This window comes from Peromyscus leucopus, chromosome 9 (genome assembly GCF_004664715.2).
Source record: "Peromyscus leucopus breed LL Stock chromosome 9, UCI_PerLeu_2.1, whole genome shotgun sequence".
In the NCBI taxonomy this organism is placed as follows: domain Eukaryota; kingdom Metazoa; phylum Chordata; class Mammalia; order Rodentia; family Cricetidae; genus Peromyscus; species Peromyscus leucopus.
In genome coordinates this window covers 106,119,854-106,136,572 of record NC_051070.1, presented here as the reverse complement: position 1 = coordinate 106,136,572, position 16,719 = coordinate 106,119,854, and the positions used below count along the sequence as shown (strand labels likewise).

At 38.4% G+C, this 16,719-nt stretch overlaps 1 protein-coding gene across 3 annotated transcripts in view; it reads left to right on the top strand.

The window, feature by feature from the left end:
• Positions 1–16,719, top strand: part of Ptpn20 (protein tyrosine phosphatase non-receptor type 20) — a 90,728-nt gene that overhangs the window by 52,201 nt on the left and 21,808 nt on the right. The window contains exons 1-2 of one of the 3 annotated variants that reach the window (XM_028878354.2): positions 12,560–12,911; positions 16,209–16,357. In XM_028878354.2, coding sequence (XP_028734187.1) covers positions 12,797–12,911; positions 16,209–16,357 — 264 coding nt within the window. In that variant the 5' untranslated portion in view covers positions 12,560–12,796. Of the gene's footprint in view, positions 1–12,559; positions 12,912–16,208; positions 16,358–16,719 lie in introns of those variants that run through there. The other 2 variants (XM_037208715.1, XM_028878356.2) reach the window with 2 other exon arrangements.

Sequence of the window (16,719 nt, the reverse complement as noted above, 5' to 3'; positions counted from 1 at the left end):
ACAGCTGAGTAATACTCCATTGTGTAACTATACCACACTTTCTTTATCCATTCTTTGGTTGATGAGCATCTAAGTTGTTTTCAGTTTCTGGTTATTACAAATAATGCTGCTGTGAACATAGTTGAGCAAGTGTCCTTGTGGTATGGTAGAGCATCCCTTATGGGTATGTATGTGACCAGGAGTGGCATAGCTGGGCCTTGAGATCTTGAGGGAGTGTTAGCTGGCTGTGGGCAGTTTCTTACCTTGGGAACTTAGAATTGGCCTAGCCTCTGGTAAAGCAAAAGTCTGCCAAAGTTGTGGGCTGGAATATAGAGCCTGGAGAGGGGGTACAGCCTGGGGTTATTGGGAGAGCTTAAGGCTAGCTAAGGCTTTTTAAAAAAGATTTATTTATTTTATGTATGAGTGCTCTATGTGCATATACAACTTTATACCACAAGAGCATCAGATCCCACTATAGATAGTTTTGAGCCACCATGTGGTTGCTAGGAATTAAACTCAGGACCTCTGGAAGAGCAGCCAGTGCTTTTAACCATCTTGAGCCATCTCTCCAGCCCCAAGGCATTCTTAAGAAGAAAGTTTATATCTGTAAGTACACACACACACACACACACACACACACACACACACACACACTAGAGTTCTAGAGATGGTTCAGTGGATTTCCTAGTTTGCTTTATCGTTGTTATGATAAACATCACAACCAAAAGCAATACAGGAGGAAAGGGTTTAGGCCATAGTCCATCACTGAGGGAAGCTGGGAAGGAGCCCAAGGAAGGAACTCTGAGGCAAGAACTGAAGCTGAAACCATGGAAGAATGCTGCTTCCTCAGCTCCCTCCCTTAGATAAATAACCCAGGGCCATTGCCCCGGGGTGATACTGCTTACAATGGCCTAGGTCCTCTTTCATTGAATAAAACAAAGGGAAAATACTTCAGAACATAGATATATGCAACAAATTTCTGAATAGAATCCTAACATCACAAGAACATTCCCCCAAAGCTGACAAATAAGATTACATGAAGTTTAAAAAGCTTCTGATAACAGAATACACAGCCTATGGAATGGTAGAAAATCTTTGCCAGCTGTACTTCAGACAAGGTGTTAATATCTGAAGTATATAAAACACTGCAAAATATTAAATGCCAGAGAAACAAAGCTGCCAGTTCATAAATGGGCAAATGATCTACATATATTTTAAAAACTGTCCAGCCCCAGCTGGTATATCTGCAGTGCACCTCTGCCCTGAAGGCTCAGGGAGCATCACAGAAGTGGAGGCAGAGAGTGTGTGAGAGCAGAGGACCGGGATGCCTGCTGCTAGATAGCTCTCTGGACACGGCAGGGAAATCACCATGAGCTCTCAGCAATGCGGTTGCTTGAACGAGACATATTGACACCACCAGGTGATAGACCATCATAGATGAGGGAATTCCACAAGGTCCCGTTTCTAGATGAAAGGCTCAGGTGGTCAGTGGCTGCAGAGAAACAGAGACCAAATTTCCTCCAGAGACAAGCTTCCATGCAGGTTGATCAATCACAAGTGGTCAGTCCTAGACACATGTACATAACAGCAACATGGAGTGGACTCAATGGATTATATATGTATGTGTAAAAATAATAAAGAAGAGGTCATGAATTTGGGAAAGAAGCAGGGCATGGGAGGAGCTGGAGGGGAGGAAGTCGTGGTAATATAGACCCAAAACTTATGTCTCAAGTTCTTAAAAACTGTTTAAAACTATTAAATATCTGTAACAGTTAGAGAAATGCAAAGTAAAGCAACTTTGCATTTCTATCTCATCCCTGGGAGAATAGCCACTATCAAGTAAACAAATGATAACGAATGCTAGCGAATTGAGGATAGAGAACCCTTATACACTATTAGAGGGAGTTTAAGGTAGAGCAGCCACTATAGAAATTAGTGTGGAGGCTTTTTAAAAAAGCACTATCATATGATCCATTTCCCCCTCTGGTTCATATACCCAAAAGACTCTACATTCCACTACAAAGGTGCTTATACATCCTGTTCACTTTTTCTCTTTTCACAATAGTAAGAAAATGGAATCTGCCTAGATGGTCATCAACAGATGGATCATGAAAATGTGGTATATAGAAAGAAAATTACAAAATTTTCAAGAAAATGAGTGGAATTTGTTTTTAGGTGAGGCAGTCTAGGTTTAGAAAGACAAACACCGTTTTTCTTGTTTGTAACCTCAAGCTATAAAATAATGCATATCCAGGTAGGAATAAATATGAGTGAAGGCCAGGAAACTAGAGAGAGACCTGTGTGTCAGGGGAAAATGAAGTTTTAAGGGGATGGTAGTGAAAGGGTGAAGCCTGGAAGAGAGAACAGGGGGGTGAAGGGAGAGTTGGGAGAACAAACGAAAACCGATTTGAAACCCCCAAAGGAAACCTATTTGTAAGTTAGTCTAAAAAACCAGCCATTGGGGATGGCTGGAAGTTTTAAAATACTTTCTGTAATATTTTTCTTTTGTCTGTTAGCAAGGTTGGCCACTTAGGGTGATTTTTAAAATGCTTAACTTGATTGCATTCCTAAGATGAGACCAGCTTGGTCATGCTCTATTATTGTTACTCTCTGTGATTTGGCAGCATTTTTGTGAGGCTCTACCCTTAACTATCATGCTAGACAGTGTGGTGGATATTGTGCTGATGAACTGTCCTGTGCCATTTGAGCTGACGAGAAGCTTGTCTTATAGTGTCCCCTGAGAACTCTTGTCTGGATGAGCTGCACCCCACCCCCATGACAGTGGGGAGGAGAACAGCAAAACAGCCCAAGCAAAAACAATGTCACCTTGAGAGCAGCTAGAATATGAGCCATTTCCTACAGATGTTTTATCGCATGATGTGAAAGTGACTGCAGTAGGGAAGAGAAACCAGGAGAAATTCAGCAATGGGAAGATCAGCCGTGGAGAGAGCTCAATTGGGGACTTGAGCTATCTCACCTTCTATAGTTTCTGTTGATTATGAGCCCTGGTTTGATGGTTTCTCTACCTCTTGTTATTTATTCTTTTACAAGGGGACACTGCTTTGCCCAGCATTCCTTTTTTTAAAATATAGTAGTTTCTATTTCCTCCCTTCTTTTCCAGTTCAGAAATAGATGATAGATTTCCCCAAGAGAAAGAAATAGCATGTATTATACAGTTCTTCCCCAGGTTTCAACAAAGGCAGATGCCATGAGCATCAGTTGGAGCGAGATGGCGTCTTGTATTGGGGTTTTATCATTGTGACATACATCCTGTTAACTCCTATTGGATATGTGTGGGTAGATAGTCCAGTAATTTAATAGATTGCCCTGTTATAGACTTGCAGAGTGACTAGGTTACATTGGACCGAGTTGCCCAGCATTCCTAATGGGGAACTACAGCTGTCTGTATATTGGGCTTTCCCAGTCAATTTCTGTGGGATGTACCTGACTTGATTATGTTTCTCTATCTCTGTCTTTCTCATGCACACACATGTGCACTATTTACTCTTCTACTTTAGCTAGTTGTATACGGAATAAATCCATTCAAAACCAAAAGTATGGATGTCTTTGATATTCTCTGAACTTTACAGAACAAATATTTATCTCTTCAAGTTTGATGATGTCTTTGTCTGGATTTAATTAGGGTACTGCTATCCTCGATGAGATGAGAAGCTTTCTTTTCACTTCTGTTTTCTTGAGGAGTCTATATAAAATTGCCATCAATTGCTTCCTTAAAGGCTTGGTAGAATTTGCCAGTGAAGTCATTCGGGCCTAGAGTTCTTGCGAGGTTTAAAATACATATGGGTGTTATTATTTTTCTATAGTTTCAGTGACAAAAAATCCTATAGTAGCTGGCTTGGTCAATAGACATTTATGTCTTTACAGGTCAGGGAACTAAAGTCTTACAATCAAGGTGTCAGCATGACCTCTTTATCTCAAGGCTTCTCTGTTGCTTGTAGAGGACTGTCTTCAAATGCCTTCTCTTTAGTGTCTGCATCCTCATCTCTTCTTACAAGGGTACTAGTCATGTTGGATTGTGGAGCACCCTGATATTCTTATTTTAATTTATTGGCCTATTTAGAGATCTTTGTTTCCAAATATAGTAACATTCTGAAGTTCTGAAAGTTAAGGCATTAACATGTAATTTTTAGGTAGGTTTTTCTACTTCTGTGAAAGAAGTATGACATTTGTAAAGAATGAGAATTTCTTTCTTATGTTCCATTATGCCAAGATGGTATACATCTGTAATTCCAATCCAGAGGAAGTAAAGACAGGAGGATCAGTAGTTCAAGGTCATCTTTAGTTACATATTGAGTTAAGGGCCAGCCTGAGCTAGGTGAAACTACCTCAAAACAAATAAGCAAGTAAAAAAATTACATCAAATCTGTAAATCACTCAGTATCCTTACAAAGTTGAGTTTTTCTATCATATCACATATCTTAATAGAATTTTCTTCCTAGATTGTTATTAATGTATAGAACTGCAACTGATTTTATATGTCTAATTTCTATGTTGCTACTTCACTGTATTTATTAGTTCTAACACGTTTTGGGGAGTGTGCATGTGTGTTTGTGTAGTCTTTGAAATTTTTGATACATGGTCATATTGTTTATTAACAATGATAATTTCACTTTTTGTTTTCCAGTTTAGTTATTTCTATTTTTCTTCCTAATTTGTATTATTTTTGACAGGGTATCAAGTATTATGGTGAACAAAAGTGGCAAAGATATTACCTTTGCTAAATTTATAATTTCAGAGGAAAAGCTTGTAGTTTTTCACTATTTCTTGTGGTTTTTCTGTGGGTGTTTCATATATGACTTTAATATAATTATATTTTAAAGATACTCCTAGATTATTGAATTATTTGATGTTGAAAGGTATTTCATTTTGTTAAATGTTTGTTCTGTATAACTTTCAGTGATCATGCATTTTCTTTTCTTCATCCTGTTAATGTGTTGTATTATTTGAAGCATTTCTAATGGCAAACGATACTTAAATTCTAGTAATAAATCCAACTTAATTATCATCTTTTTAATGTGCTGTTGAGTAACTAATTGGCTACATTTTGTTGAGGATCTTCACATAAATGTTCATAGTGATATTTGTCAGTGTTTTTCTTATGGTGTCTTTATCTGGCTTTGGATCATCAGGGTATTCTACCCTGCTTGAAGTTTTGGAATATTTTGAGGATATGTGTTATTTCTTCTTTAACTGTTAGGGACTATGTGGGTCCAGCCCCTCGATAGTCCCCTCCCAGGGTCCAGGAAGAATCTACAACCAGCTGATAATTAATCTTTGATATAAAGAAATGAATCTATGTACACGAAACTCCTTAGTCCATATACTTTATTATTCTGTGTCAGTTACAAGCTTATATTCTGCTCTCATATTTAGCTCCTTTCTTGCCTAATTTCTCTCTACACTTATCTGCGGTCCCCTCCAGGTTCTATCTTAACTCCTTCATCTTAGTTCTGCCCCTTCTAGGTTCTCATCCATCTTGTTCTTTCCCATATCATCTCCTCTCCCGTCTCAGTTTGTTTCTCTCAAGTTCTTACCCATCTAGTTCATCCACTCTCTTTCCTCTTCTCCGTCTCCCTACAGGAGTCCTGGTATATATACACTTACAAGGAGTAATCACTTGGCAGTGCAAAACCAGGCTTCCAGGGTCAAATGGAGGGGTGATAAGAATCACATAGAGAGGCAATAACCATTAATTATCATTTGCAACCCCAAAGAGAAGTGACCAATGGGGAAATGAATTAACTAAAGGCTAAATTCAGGTAACATCTAAGAAGAGGACTCTTATGTGCTTAACTATAGTCTTAAACGTGATTAGTAGAAAATGTTAAGAATCTATAAGTTGCTAGGTCAAAGGGAGAAAATAAAACTGTCTTTTTTCCTGTGGCTCATATCTGTCCAAGCTATCTGCCATTTTTCTGCAGGGTGGGGGAATGTGTGCTCAGTCACTAGGCAACCTGTGTACAGCTAGATGCCTCTGGTCATAGTTAAAGGGAGAGCTGGAACTAGAGGTAAGGTTTGGGAAAGGAGGAAGTTAAGCTTAATTGGCACATCCACCAGGCCTTCTCAAACAGGTAGCCTGGATGTTTAAGTCTGTTCTTAGAGAGTACAGAGGTATCTCTGATAAGGTACTTTCCTCTGTCTGGGGATGGACCTGGCCGGATGATGATAATTACAGGGAGGCTTGAACTGGGGTTCTGGCTGAGCAAAGCTGTCAGCGCAGAAGGTTATCTAAATATTCCTAGAAGTGGTTAGGTAAGGAGTTAGAAGTCTATAAAGTTAGTAAGGCTGTAAGAAAGGAGGGTCCGAGCTAAATTGTGTAAAGCTATTACTTAACGTCCACCTGACCTAGGCAGTGTCTCCTTGTGGAATCTACCTTAAATTAGGAGACTTGCATGTGGACTGTTATTACTGCTAGTCCTTGAAAGTGGCCACAGGAGATATCTGATTCCAGAGAAAGCCTTTCCTGAGGCTGTTCTCCAAATACCTAGAATGTGTATGTCCAGAGAGTGATAAGTCCACACTGTTAGCCCTTCTTAGGAAAAAGTCAACTGGGAAGGCACACATGATTTTCATAACAGAAGGGGGGGCTGATATATAACAAGCCAAATAACACCAAAAACTCTTTGGAATTTGGCTTATTCTGGAGGAATTCCCTGATCCCTCCAGGTAGTGACTTTGCCATAACCAGCTGAGTTCTTATGATATATTCCTGAGGCCCACAGCATTTAACTGTATGTTAAAATTTATTTGCGAAGTCACCATGTCTAGAGCTTTACTTTGAAAAGTTTGAATACTAATTCAGTCCTATTATTAGCGATGAGTCTTTTCAGATAGTCTTCATCTTTGTGATTTTTTTTCCTTGGTGGGCATTGTATTTCTTAGGCATTTATCTGTGGCGGCCCGCAGAGGCTCCCTTACTCAAGGTCGGAGAGTCTGAGCTTGCTTTGCCCAGCAGGGCTGCATAATGGGATGATTTGGCCACTGGCGTGGGTACCAGGTGTTTGGAAGGGTCTGCACTTGGCTGTCTGTTGTTCTTTAATCTTGAAAGAGGGAGGTCTTTTGCCTCTCCCTTTGCAGTGTATAAAACGCTTATTAGAATAAGTCTTAGGCGACTGGGCATTGTATTGACCCTGGGCCCTCCCGAAGCTATCCTTTGTGTCTCTGTCTTTTCCCCCTGTCTTAGTCTATATTTCTATCTAATACTTCCTCATTCCTTTCTCCTCCCCACAAGAACAGGGAGCTGCACTCCATTTATCCATTTCCTTTAGGTTACCTATCTTCTTTGTGTGTATGTTTGAACATAATACTTTTAATTATTTCCTAGTAATTGGTATTAATATTCTTACCTTTACTCTTTGTCAGTCACTTGAATATGTTTCTGTGTCCATCTGTGTCAGTCAGATTTCCATTACTTTAACAAAAGGTAATTTGTTCATAAAAAAGAAAAGATTTATATCAACTCACAGCTTTGAGGTTCTTGTCCATGACTGGTTCACTATTAGTTTAGGCAGCACATTGTGGAATTTGTGTGTATATGGTAGAGCAAAGTTGGTACTCAGTGGACATGAGAGACAAGGGAAAGAGAATGTTTCCCCAGTGATCTGAAGGTATGCTATTAGACCCCACCTATGGATGTTTCCTCACTTCACAGTAGAACAACGCTGGGAGACCAGACTTTCTACTACATAGCTCTTGGGCTACACATAAGAGCCATGTTATAACACCATCTAAATAACAGTTACCTAATCTTGGTGTTGTATTTTAACAAGCATAGTTTGGTTTTATTGATTTTATCTCTGATACTTTATATTTCAAATGTTTCTGCTCAAATCCCTGTTATATCTGCCTTTTTATTTAGTTCTTGCTTTTTTATGGGTTTATTAAGTTATAAAGCTAGATAGTTGTTCTGAAATCTTTCTGATTTGTTAATATGTATTTGTAGCTATGAACTTCCTCCTTAGAATTTACTTTACTGTGTGGTAAGTTGTGATATGTTATTTACTTTCATCTCTAGGTGTTTCTAATTTACCCAGTGGTTTGTTCTTTACTCCACTAATTTTTTAGTTTTCTAGTTTTCCTTGGTATTGAGTTCTAATTTCATTTTCTTTTGCTTAAAGAAAATAGTCTTCGTTATCTAAATCATTTAAGATCTCTTGATATTTAATTTGTGGCTTAGTTTATGGTCTTTTCTGGAAAACATTCCATGTTTACTTGAAGATTATGTATTTTGTTATTACTTAAAGCATTCTATGTATGTTAAGCTATCTTAATTTATGTCCTCTGTTTTCTTCCTTGTCTTTTGCATGGTTGTTCTATTTATTCGTTATTGAACTCGTGTGGAGTGAAGCTATAGACTTAGAGAAACTGTACTGCTGTAAGCAGAGTTTAACAGGCCTTTCTGATGGGAGCTTAGAAGACCAAAATGTGGACAGAATTTAGACAGTGAAGTCTGGTATATGAGGCTGTGGAGAAGAACAAGGACTGTTTGGGGACTTACCTAGAAGCTATTATTACATTCTAACAGAATTTAATCTGCAAATTGTGCCCATGTCCTAAAAATTGGAGTGAGAATAAATTTGAAAGTAGTGGACCAAGTCATTTGGCTGAGGGAATTTGAAGACTGCATTGCATTCAGCTATGATGTGGTTACTACTCACTGCTTTTAGGCAGTTCTCCATTGAGATAGAGAGTGGAAAGATATGAAAAATGTGCAATTTGGTAAAGAAAAGGACTGTGAATGAGTTTAAAGTTTCAGATAAGGGGTTATAGAAAGAGCAGCTATAGTCTTTTTAAAAAGATTGCTGTTGGTGGCTGGAGAGATGGCTCAGAGGTTAAGAGCAGTGGCTGCTCTTCCAGAGGTCCTGAGTTCAACTACCAGCCACCACATGGTGGCTCACAAACATTTATGATGAGATGTGGTGTCCTCTACTGGCATGCAGGCAGAACATTGTATACATAATAAGTAATTACAGTCTTAAAGAAAAAACAGATTGCTGTCATAAAAAGAAACCTCATAATCATCCATGGGGGAAAAAATGCATGCCCTGAGGATATGACTCCACCCATTAAGGGCTCATAATCGTGAAAATGAAAATTAATTTGAAAGAAATAAGACTGATTGAAAGGCTGAAAGTGTCCTTGGATAAAAACAACTACCTAGGAAAGTGTTTTCCCAGGTTCAACCACCAAGGTGAACAGAAGCCATACGACTGTGATATGAAGGGGACAGACTACATCTTGAGCTGGCAGCAGAACTTGGCAGTGTCATCACATGGTGCCACCTTTACAAGGTTGCAAAATGCAAGATTTACAGAGCTATGAATGTTTGCATCAACGTAACAGAAAGCTGAAGAGGTCAAGTTCTTATGGGATATTACTAACTGGGCAAATGTGTTATACTTGTTTATGCTGAGGAATATTACTTTAACTATGTGAAAGTGTGTTACATTTGTTTCTGCTGCCTTTGTTAATGATGTAAAGATGTGTTACATGTGTTTAATGCTGCATTTGTTTAATTATGTAAAGATGTGTTCCTGTTTCACCTTGCCTGCCTAAGACACCTGATTGGTCTAATAAAAAGTTGAGTGTCCAGTAGCTAGGCAGGACAGGGATAGGCAGGGCTGTTAGACAGAGTGAATAAATAGGAGAAATCTAGGCTTGAGTAGAATAAGAAGAGAGGAGAGAATGAGGGAGAAAGAAAGGGAGATGCCTGGGGCCAGCCAGATGGCTGCCAGCCAGCAGACACAGAAAGAAAGGTAAAAAGCCGTGGAGCAAATGGTAGATAAAGAGAAACAGGTTAATTTAAGTTAAAAAAGCTAGCCAGAAACGAGTCTAAACTAGGCCAAGTATACATAACTAGTAATAAGTCTCCATGTCAGGATTTGGGAGTTGGTTGGTGGCCCAAGAGAAAAGCCTGGTAGCCCAAGCAATGTGTTTAAGAGTTGAGTTCTCTGTCAGAGGCTCTGACAAGCTATTGCCCGAAGAAGCTGTGAAGGTGGAGCCAAGCTGTACTAGAGTCCTCAGGTGTTTGAAGATGTCAGGACATCCACTAAAGCAAAGCTTGAGGCATGCAGTGGGGGGTAAGCAGAGAGAGACAGAGGGGCAGAGACAGGAGGGGGAACCAGCACTGGAAGGGCAAGGCTACCCAAGGTTATTGCAGCTGACAGTACCACCAGGAGCCCCATTTCTGGACATGGATTTGATGTTTGCCTGCCAGGCTTGAGTTTTGCCTTGGCCCAGTTTTTCCTTGCTATGCTCCTATTTCTCCATTTTTAAATGAGACACCTTTTGTCAAATTCTTGAAAATTTTCTTTGAGAATTTCATATGATGTATTCTGATCATATTCACCTCCCTCTGGCAGCTCCTCTGAGATCTACTTTTCTTCCTTACACACTTAACATTGTGTCCTCTGCATTTTTTTTTAAAAAACTAAGTCCAATTTATGCTATCCATATACTCTTTTTGTTGTTGTTGTTGTTTTTGGTTTTTCGAGACAGGGTTTCTCTGTATAGCTTTGGAGTCTATCCTGGAACTCACTCTGTAGCCCAGGCTGGCCTCAAACTCACCAGAGATCCACCTGCCTCTGCCTCCCGAGTGCTGGGATTAAAGGTGTGCACTACCACCACCCAGTGCTATCCATATATTCTTAGATGTGTTGTTTTAGATCTACAAGGGGCCACACTATTAGAGAAAACTGACTCCCTCTCCCAGAAGCTACAGTTGCAAATAGATACTCAGCTAGGGGTGGGACTTCGTGCATACCCGCCCTGCTCCATGACGGGACTTTATCTGGTGTGAGCTTGCACAGATCCGTGTGTGCTGTCACACCGCTATGGGCTCATATGTGCAGTTGCCCTCTGTATCTGGAAAACACAGTTTCCTTGGAGTCCTCCACCACTTCTTGCTCTTACGGTCTTTCTGTCCCCTCTTCCACAAGCCCTGGGAAGAGGGAATGCAATGTATCTGTCCTGTTGGAGCTGAGTATTCCAAAGTCTCTTTTCTCTTCTGGTAGCCCACACAACACCTTTCAACACTATGAATGCTAGTCAGTATGGATGAAGCTTCCAGGTGAGGACCAGATTGATTTCTCCATGTCCTATGTCCAAACTATGTGGCATCTTCAGCAATAGGGTCTTAACTGTCATGTTCTGAAAGGTAACCAAGAACATTGGCAATAGACTGTAATAGAAGGTCATGTTTGAGGATCTGTGTAACCTCACTGGCCAGCAAGTCCAAAAGAGGTAACCCAATCCTGGCACAAGGCTTTTTGTTTGTTCCTCATCCCTTTGCTCTTATTTTCTTCAATTGCTCTGTCTGTCTGTCTGTCTATCATCTGTCTATCTATCATCTATCATCCATCTTTATCTATCTGTCTCATCGATCTTTATCTACCTACCCACCTACCTATCATCAATCATCTATCTCTATCTAATCTATCATCTATATGTCATCTATCTATCTTCTATCTATCTGTCTATCTATCTGTTATCTATCTTTACATATAAAGTAGCAGGTTTCCTTATGGCATTTTTATGCCTACTAGTTTTTGGTCATCTTCCCCCTACCCTCTTCAGCATCTCCTCACTCTTTCCACATCTAAACACACCTTTTCACCCTAAGTAGCCCTTCTTTTAGTATCATATCACATGTGTCCAATTACTTTCCCTATTGCTCCTTCTTAACTCCTTTTTCCAGTTCTGGTCCCTGTTTTGGTCCTTAGCATGTATGCTCGCTCACTCACATGCACTATATATGTTAAAGCTGGGTGTGGTGGTGCACACCTTTAATCCTGGCACTTGAGAGACAGAGGCAGGCAGGCTCATATTTCTGTGAGTATGAGGCCAGCCTCTGGTCTACATAGAAAGTTCCAGGCCAGCCAGGGCTACATAGCAAGACCCTCAGAAAAGGAAATTAAGTTGAGATCCATAAATGAGAGGATGTGGTATTTGTCTTTCTAAGCCTGGGTTACCTTGTGTAATATAACGTTTTCCAGTTCCATACATTTTTTCCTATAAATTGAATAGTTTAATTTATACCTGAACAATTTTCCATTGTGTATTTGTATCACATTTGCATTATATGTTTATCTATTGATGAACATCTCTGCTGATTCTGCTTCCTTAATATTGAGAAGAGAACATCCATAAACATGGATAAATATCTCTTGTGTAGAGTCCTTTGGATATACACCTAGAAGTGGTCTAGCTAGGTCATATGTTAGTAATATTTTTAGTTTTTGAGAAACTGCAGATTGCTGAGTAGCTGCACCAGTTTACACTCCCATCAATGAATAAGGGCTCCTCTTTCATTTTTTTTTTTTTATAATAGCCATTCCTACTGGGGAAAGATGGATTCTCAAAGTGGATTTGTGTTTCCTTGATGGCTAAGGATGCTGAACATTTTAAAAATACTTAGGACATTTCTGTCTTCTTTTCAAAAGTATCTGGTCAGTTCACTGACCGGGCAGTTTTGTTTTAGGGAGTTCATTTTTGCAGTTTTTTTTTTTTTTTACATATTTTAGATATTAATACCTTGTCTGAAGTGTAGCTGGCAAATATTTTTCTCCCGTACTGTAGGTTGTCTCTTTACTCTGGGCCCCCCCTTTTGTTTATATGAATAAGCCATTTAATTTTATTCAAACCCGTTTGTGAATTCCTGAGTTTGTTTTCTGTACTATTGGGGTTCTGTTCTCAAAGTTCTTAACTGTATCTATATCCCGTGTTTCTTCTAGTGGCTTCAACTTTTCAGGTTTTAAATTAAGGTTTTTAATCTGCTTTCATCTTTCTTTTGTGCAGGATGAGAGATAACAGACCTAATTTAGCAGTTCTGCATATCATCTTTTTGGAATCTTATCCAAAAAGTTGTTGTCTATGTGAATTTCTTGAAACAGTTCTCCTATGCTTTTCTTGCAGTAAGTAGTTTCTAATTTACAGTCATAGTTTCAAGCATTGGTCCATTTGGAGTTGATTTTTGCAGACAGTGGAAGATGGGTCTAGCTTCATTCTTCTGTATATGGATTTAGTTTTCCCAACATTATGCATTAGAGAAATTATTTTCCAGTGTGTACTTTGGCACCTTTGTTGAGAATGATTTGTCCTTAGATATTACTGATTAATTTCTGTGATCTGTTTCATTGCTGTGTTGTGGAGACCCACATAGGTTTCCTATTGAGAACTTACTCAGGAATCTGAGCTTGCTTAACCCAGCTGGGCTGCATAAGGGGATGATTTGACCACAGCATGGTTACCAGGTGTTTGGAAGGGTCTACACTTGGCTGTGTGGTGTGCTTTGATCTACCAAGGGGGGGGATCTTTTGCTTCCCGCTTTGGTATTATAAAAAGCTCTTTTGAATAAATGGAAAAGGCTGTTGAGTATTGACCCAGGTCCTCCCTAAATTTTGGGGTCTATCAACACTATTTCATTGGAAAGAGATTTTGAGAACAATATTTTACCTTAAAATTGTGAAACTTAATAAGTATATTTTACTATAAACTTCTAGACTTACTGCATTTTTGACCCACAGATATTTGTAAAATTTCAGATATTTTACAGATATTTGTAAAATATTCTGTGTTTCTGTCTTTCTCTTCTTCACTATATTTCTATCTAATATTTTCTTATCCCTCTCTCCTCTTCATAAGAACCCTTGAAAAGAGGGGAGCTGGCCTCCCATACCATCTGTCCATTTTTGTGGCAGTATCATGCTTTGTTTACTATATAGCCTTGTAATATCTTAAGGTCAGCTATTCAAATTTTTTACAGCTTTGTTTTATTCAAGATTGATTAGCCAGTAGGCATCTTTATTGCTTCCATGTGAATTTTAGATTTTTTTTTCTATTTCTATATGAAGAATGCCATTGGCATTTTGCTAGGAATTATGTTACATCTGTTTGTCTGTAAATTTCTTTGTTTGGTATGGACATTTTAGCAATATTGGTTTGTCCAGTCTAAGGGTATAGGAGGTCTTTTCAATTTTCAATGTCTTGCTCATTTTCTTCATCAACATTTTGTAGTTTTTATTGTGGAGATCATTCAGCTTCCTTGGTTGTATATATCACTAGATATTTTACTCTGGCAGCCATGAATAGGCTTGTTGATTAATTTCTTGATCAACAGGTCTGTTATTGTATAAAATTATATTATTTTTGTCTGTTGATTTTGCATCCTGTAAATTTTGTAAATGTATCAGTTCTAACAAATTTTGTTTTAGGAGAAAAATTCATGGTTTTCTACATGTAAAAACATGCCATCTAATGAATAACCTCTGGCTTCCTCCTTACTTGTTTTACAAAGCCTTTTAGTCTTTTCACTGGATAAGATTTCCAATCCTGTGTTGAATAGTAGTATGAAAATAGACATTATCTCATTCATGGCCTCAGTAAACTCTTTTAGCTTTTCTTCATTCAAGATGTTTGCTGAGGGTTATAGTGTATAACTTTTATTGTGTTAAGGTACATTTCTTAAATATTTAATTAATTGGTGTTTGTTTAATTTTTACCATGAAAGGATGTTGAGTTTACTAAATGCTTTTCTTCAACTGTCAAGATAATCATAAGGCTTTTGGATTTGATATGATATGTCACACAATTGGAATCTCTAAGGCTTTAATATTTTTATTTGTTAATTTTTGTTGTGGTTTAGAGGTGAATAAAATAGCCTCTGCTGTTGTGAGAATTACATCTCTTCTCATGGATTGCTTATACTGCCTCTCACACTGTTTTTACAGACATTTATAAAGAATTGTAGGATTTCTCTGACTGTCCATCCAACTGATAATTTCTTCCTCCTGCCCCTCTAAAGGGCTTCTGGAGATACTGTGGTTCCAAGAAATGATGACCTGCCCAAGGCTGTTGAGGTTCTTGGGAATGGTCATCTCCTTCTATTTAACTGATTTTTATGTATTATAGTAACTTACTTTTTTCTTCACACTGAAAGACCCTAACCCTTCAGGCTTACAGCCCCAGGAAATGAGAAACTAAAAATTTAGTTCCAAGGGCAAGCTGACTCAATTGTTTCTCAATCACCCCTGCCACAATGTAACAATGTAAAGAGATTTCTATTAAGAGATGTGCTCAACTGTGACTGGGATAATTGTAAATGTTTCAGGAAAGACCACTGTGACCTTTGTGTAACTCTCACTCCCACCCTGATACCCCCCTTGAGGTTTCAGGAAGAATGTGCATGTGGACGTGACTGTACCCACTCTGTGATCACTCTGTGATCAGACCATGATCTTATGAAATTAGCCTCTAGACATAAATCAATCGAAACAAAATTGTATGGGAATTGTAATCTTGTGGTTTTCCCTTTAAAAGCACCCATGTGGCTGCAGTAAGATGTGACTCTTGCTCTCTGGAGCTGAGTTAGCCCGACTGTACAGCTGCTTCTTCAATAAACCTGGTGCTGTTGCATCAACTGGACCAGAGTCTGAGTTCTTGGGGTGCCCACTTGAGACCCTAAATTTTGGGGTCTATCAACACTATTTCATTGGAAAGAGATTTTGAGAACAATATTTTACCTTAAAATTGTGAAACTTAATAAGTATATTTTACTATAAACTTCTAGACTTACTGCATTTTTGACCCACAAATATTTGTAAAATTTCAGATACTTGGAATTTATACTGGCAGTGTGACCTAAAGGTCATTCTAAAATGATGGATTCCATATGTGCTATGTGATAAAGAACACACTTTTCTGTTGTTGTTATATGTGCTTATCTCTGCTAAGTCTTGTGAGTTATAATACTTAGACCTTCTTTGTCTTTTGATGTGTTTTGTGTTAGTAAAGTGAGATATGTGTTGGACTCTCTGCATCCTCTCGTTTAGACTCTAGGGACTTCTAAATACTCTAAATACTAAATCCATGGAGGGCAAAAAGCTTTGTCTTTGTCTTAGTCTGGTCTTAGCATTCTTGCCTTGGTGTAGTTGACAATCTACATACCACATTCATATTACATGGCAGAATATGCATCAGTCTACTATGTCTGTCATGGCACTGAATGGATTTTCTATAACTTCAAGGTACATAACACACGTTTCCCTAAAACAATGGTAGTCTATTCAAAAGTGACAGACTCTTCTGGAAAAGTCAAATTCTGTTGAAGTCTAAAGCTTTGTATTTAAAGAGGGAAAAAAAATCTTAAGAAATACAAACTATCCCTTAAGTAATTCATGGAATTTTCAAGTGTGTTTGTTTCTGTTTCTCAGACATTGCCTCCACTGTCTCTGAGAAGGAACTGGATCAGCTGGCTCACATTCGACCATTAGTATTCAATTATTCTACACAAACTGTCATGAAGGGTTTTTTAAAAATGCTCCAGAAAAAAGAAGAATATGATATCATCCGTGAGTTTTTGGTAAATATGTTGTTCTAAAGAAAAGTTTATAATTTTCTTTTCTATACCACAATCAAAAGTTTTCTTTGCTTTTTTCTTCCTTATTATACTGAGTACTTTGCTTGTATTTTAGATACCATATTTTTAAAATAATAGATGTACATGGTAAAAATAATCAACTTGCACAAAAAGCTATAAAATAGATAGAAATGCGCCTTTTCTCCTCCCCCATTTCCCTCCAGGGCCCCCTTAACTGTTAGGCTTGCCATTGTAAACTTGAAGTGTTGGGATGGTCTTTATTCACCAGTCTACCTCGTTAAAGAAGCTTTTCTATTACATAGATTTTCATTCATATTACCAGTCTGTGCAGCTGAACCTTTGAG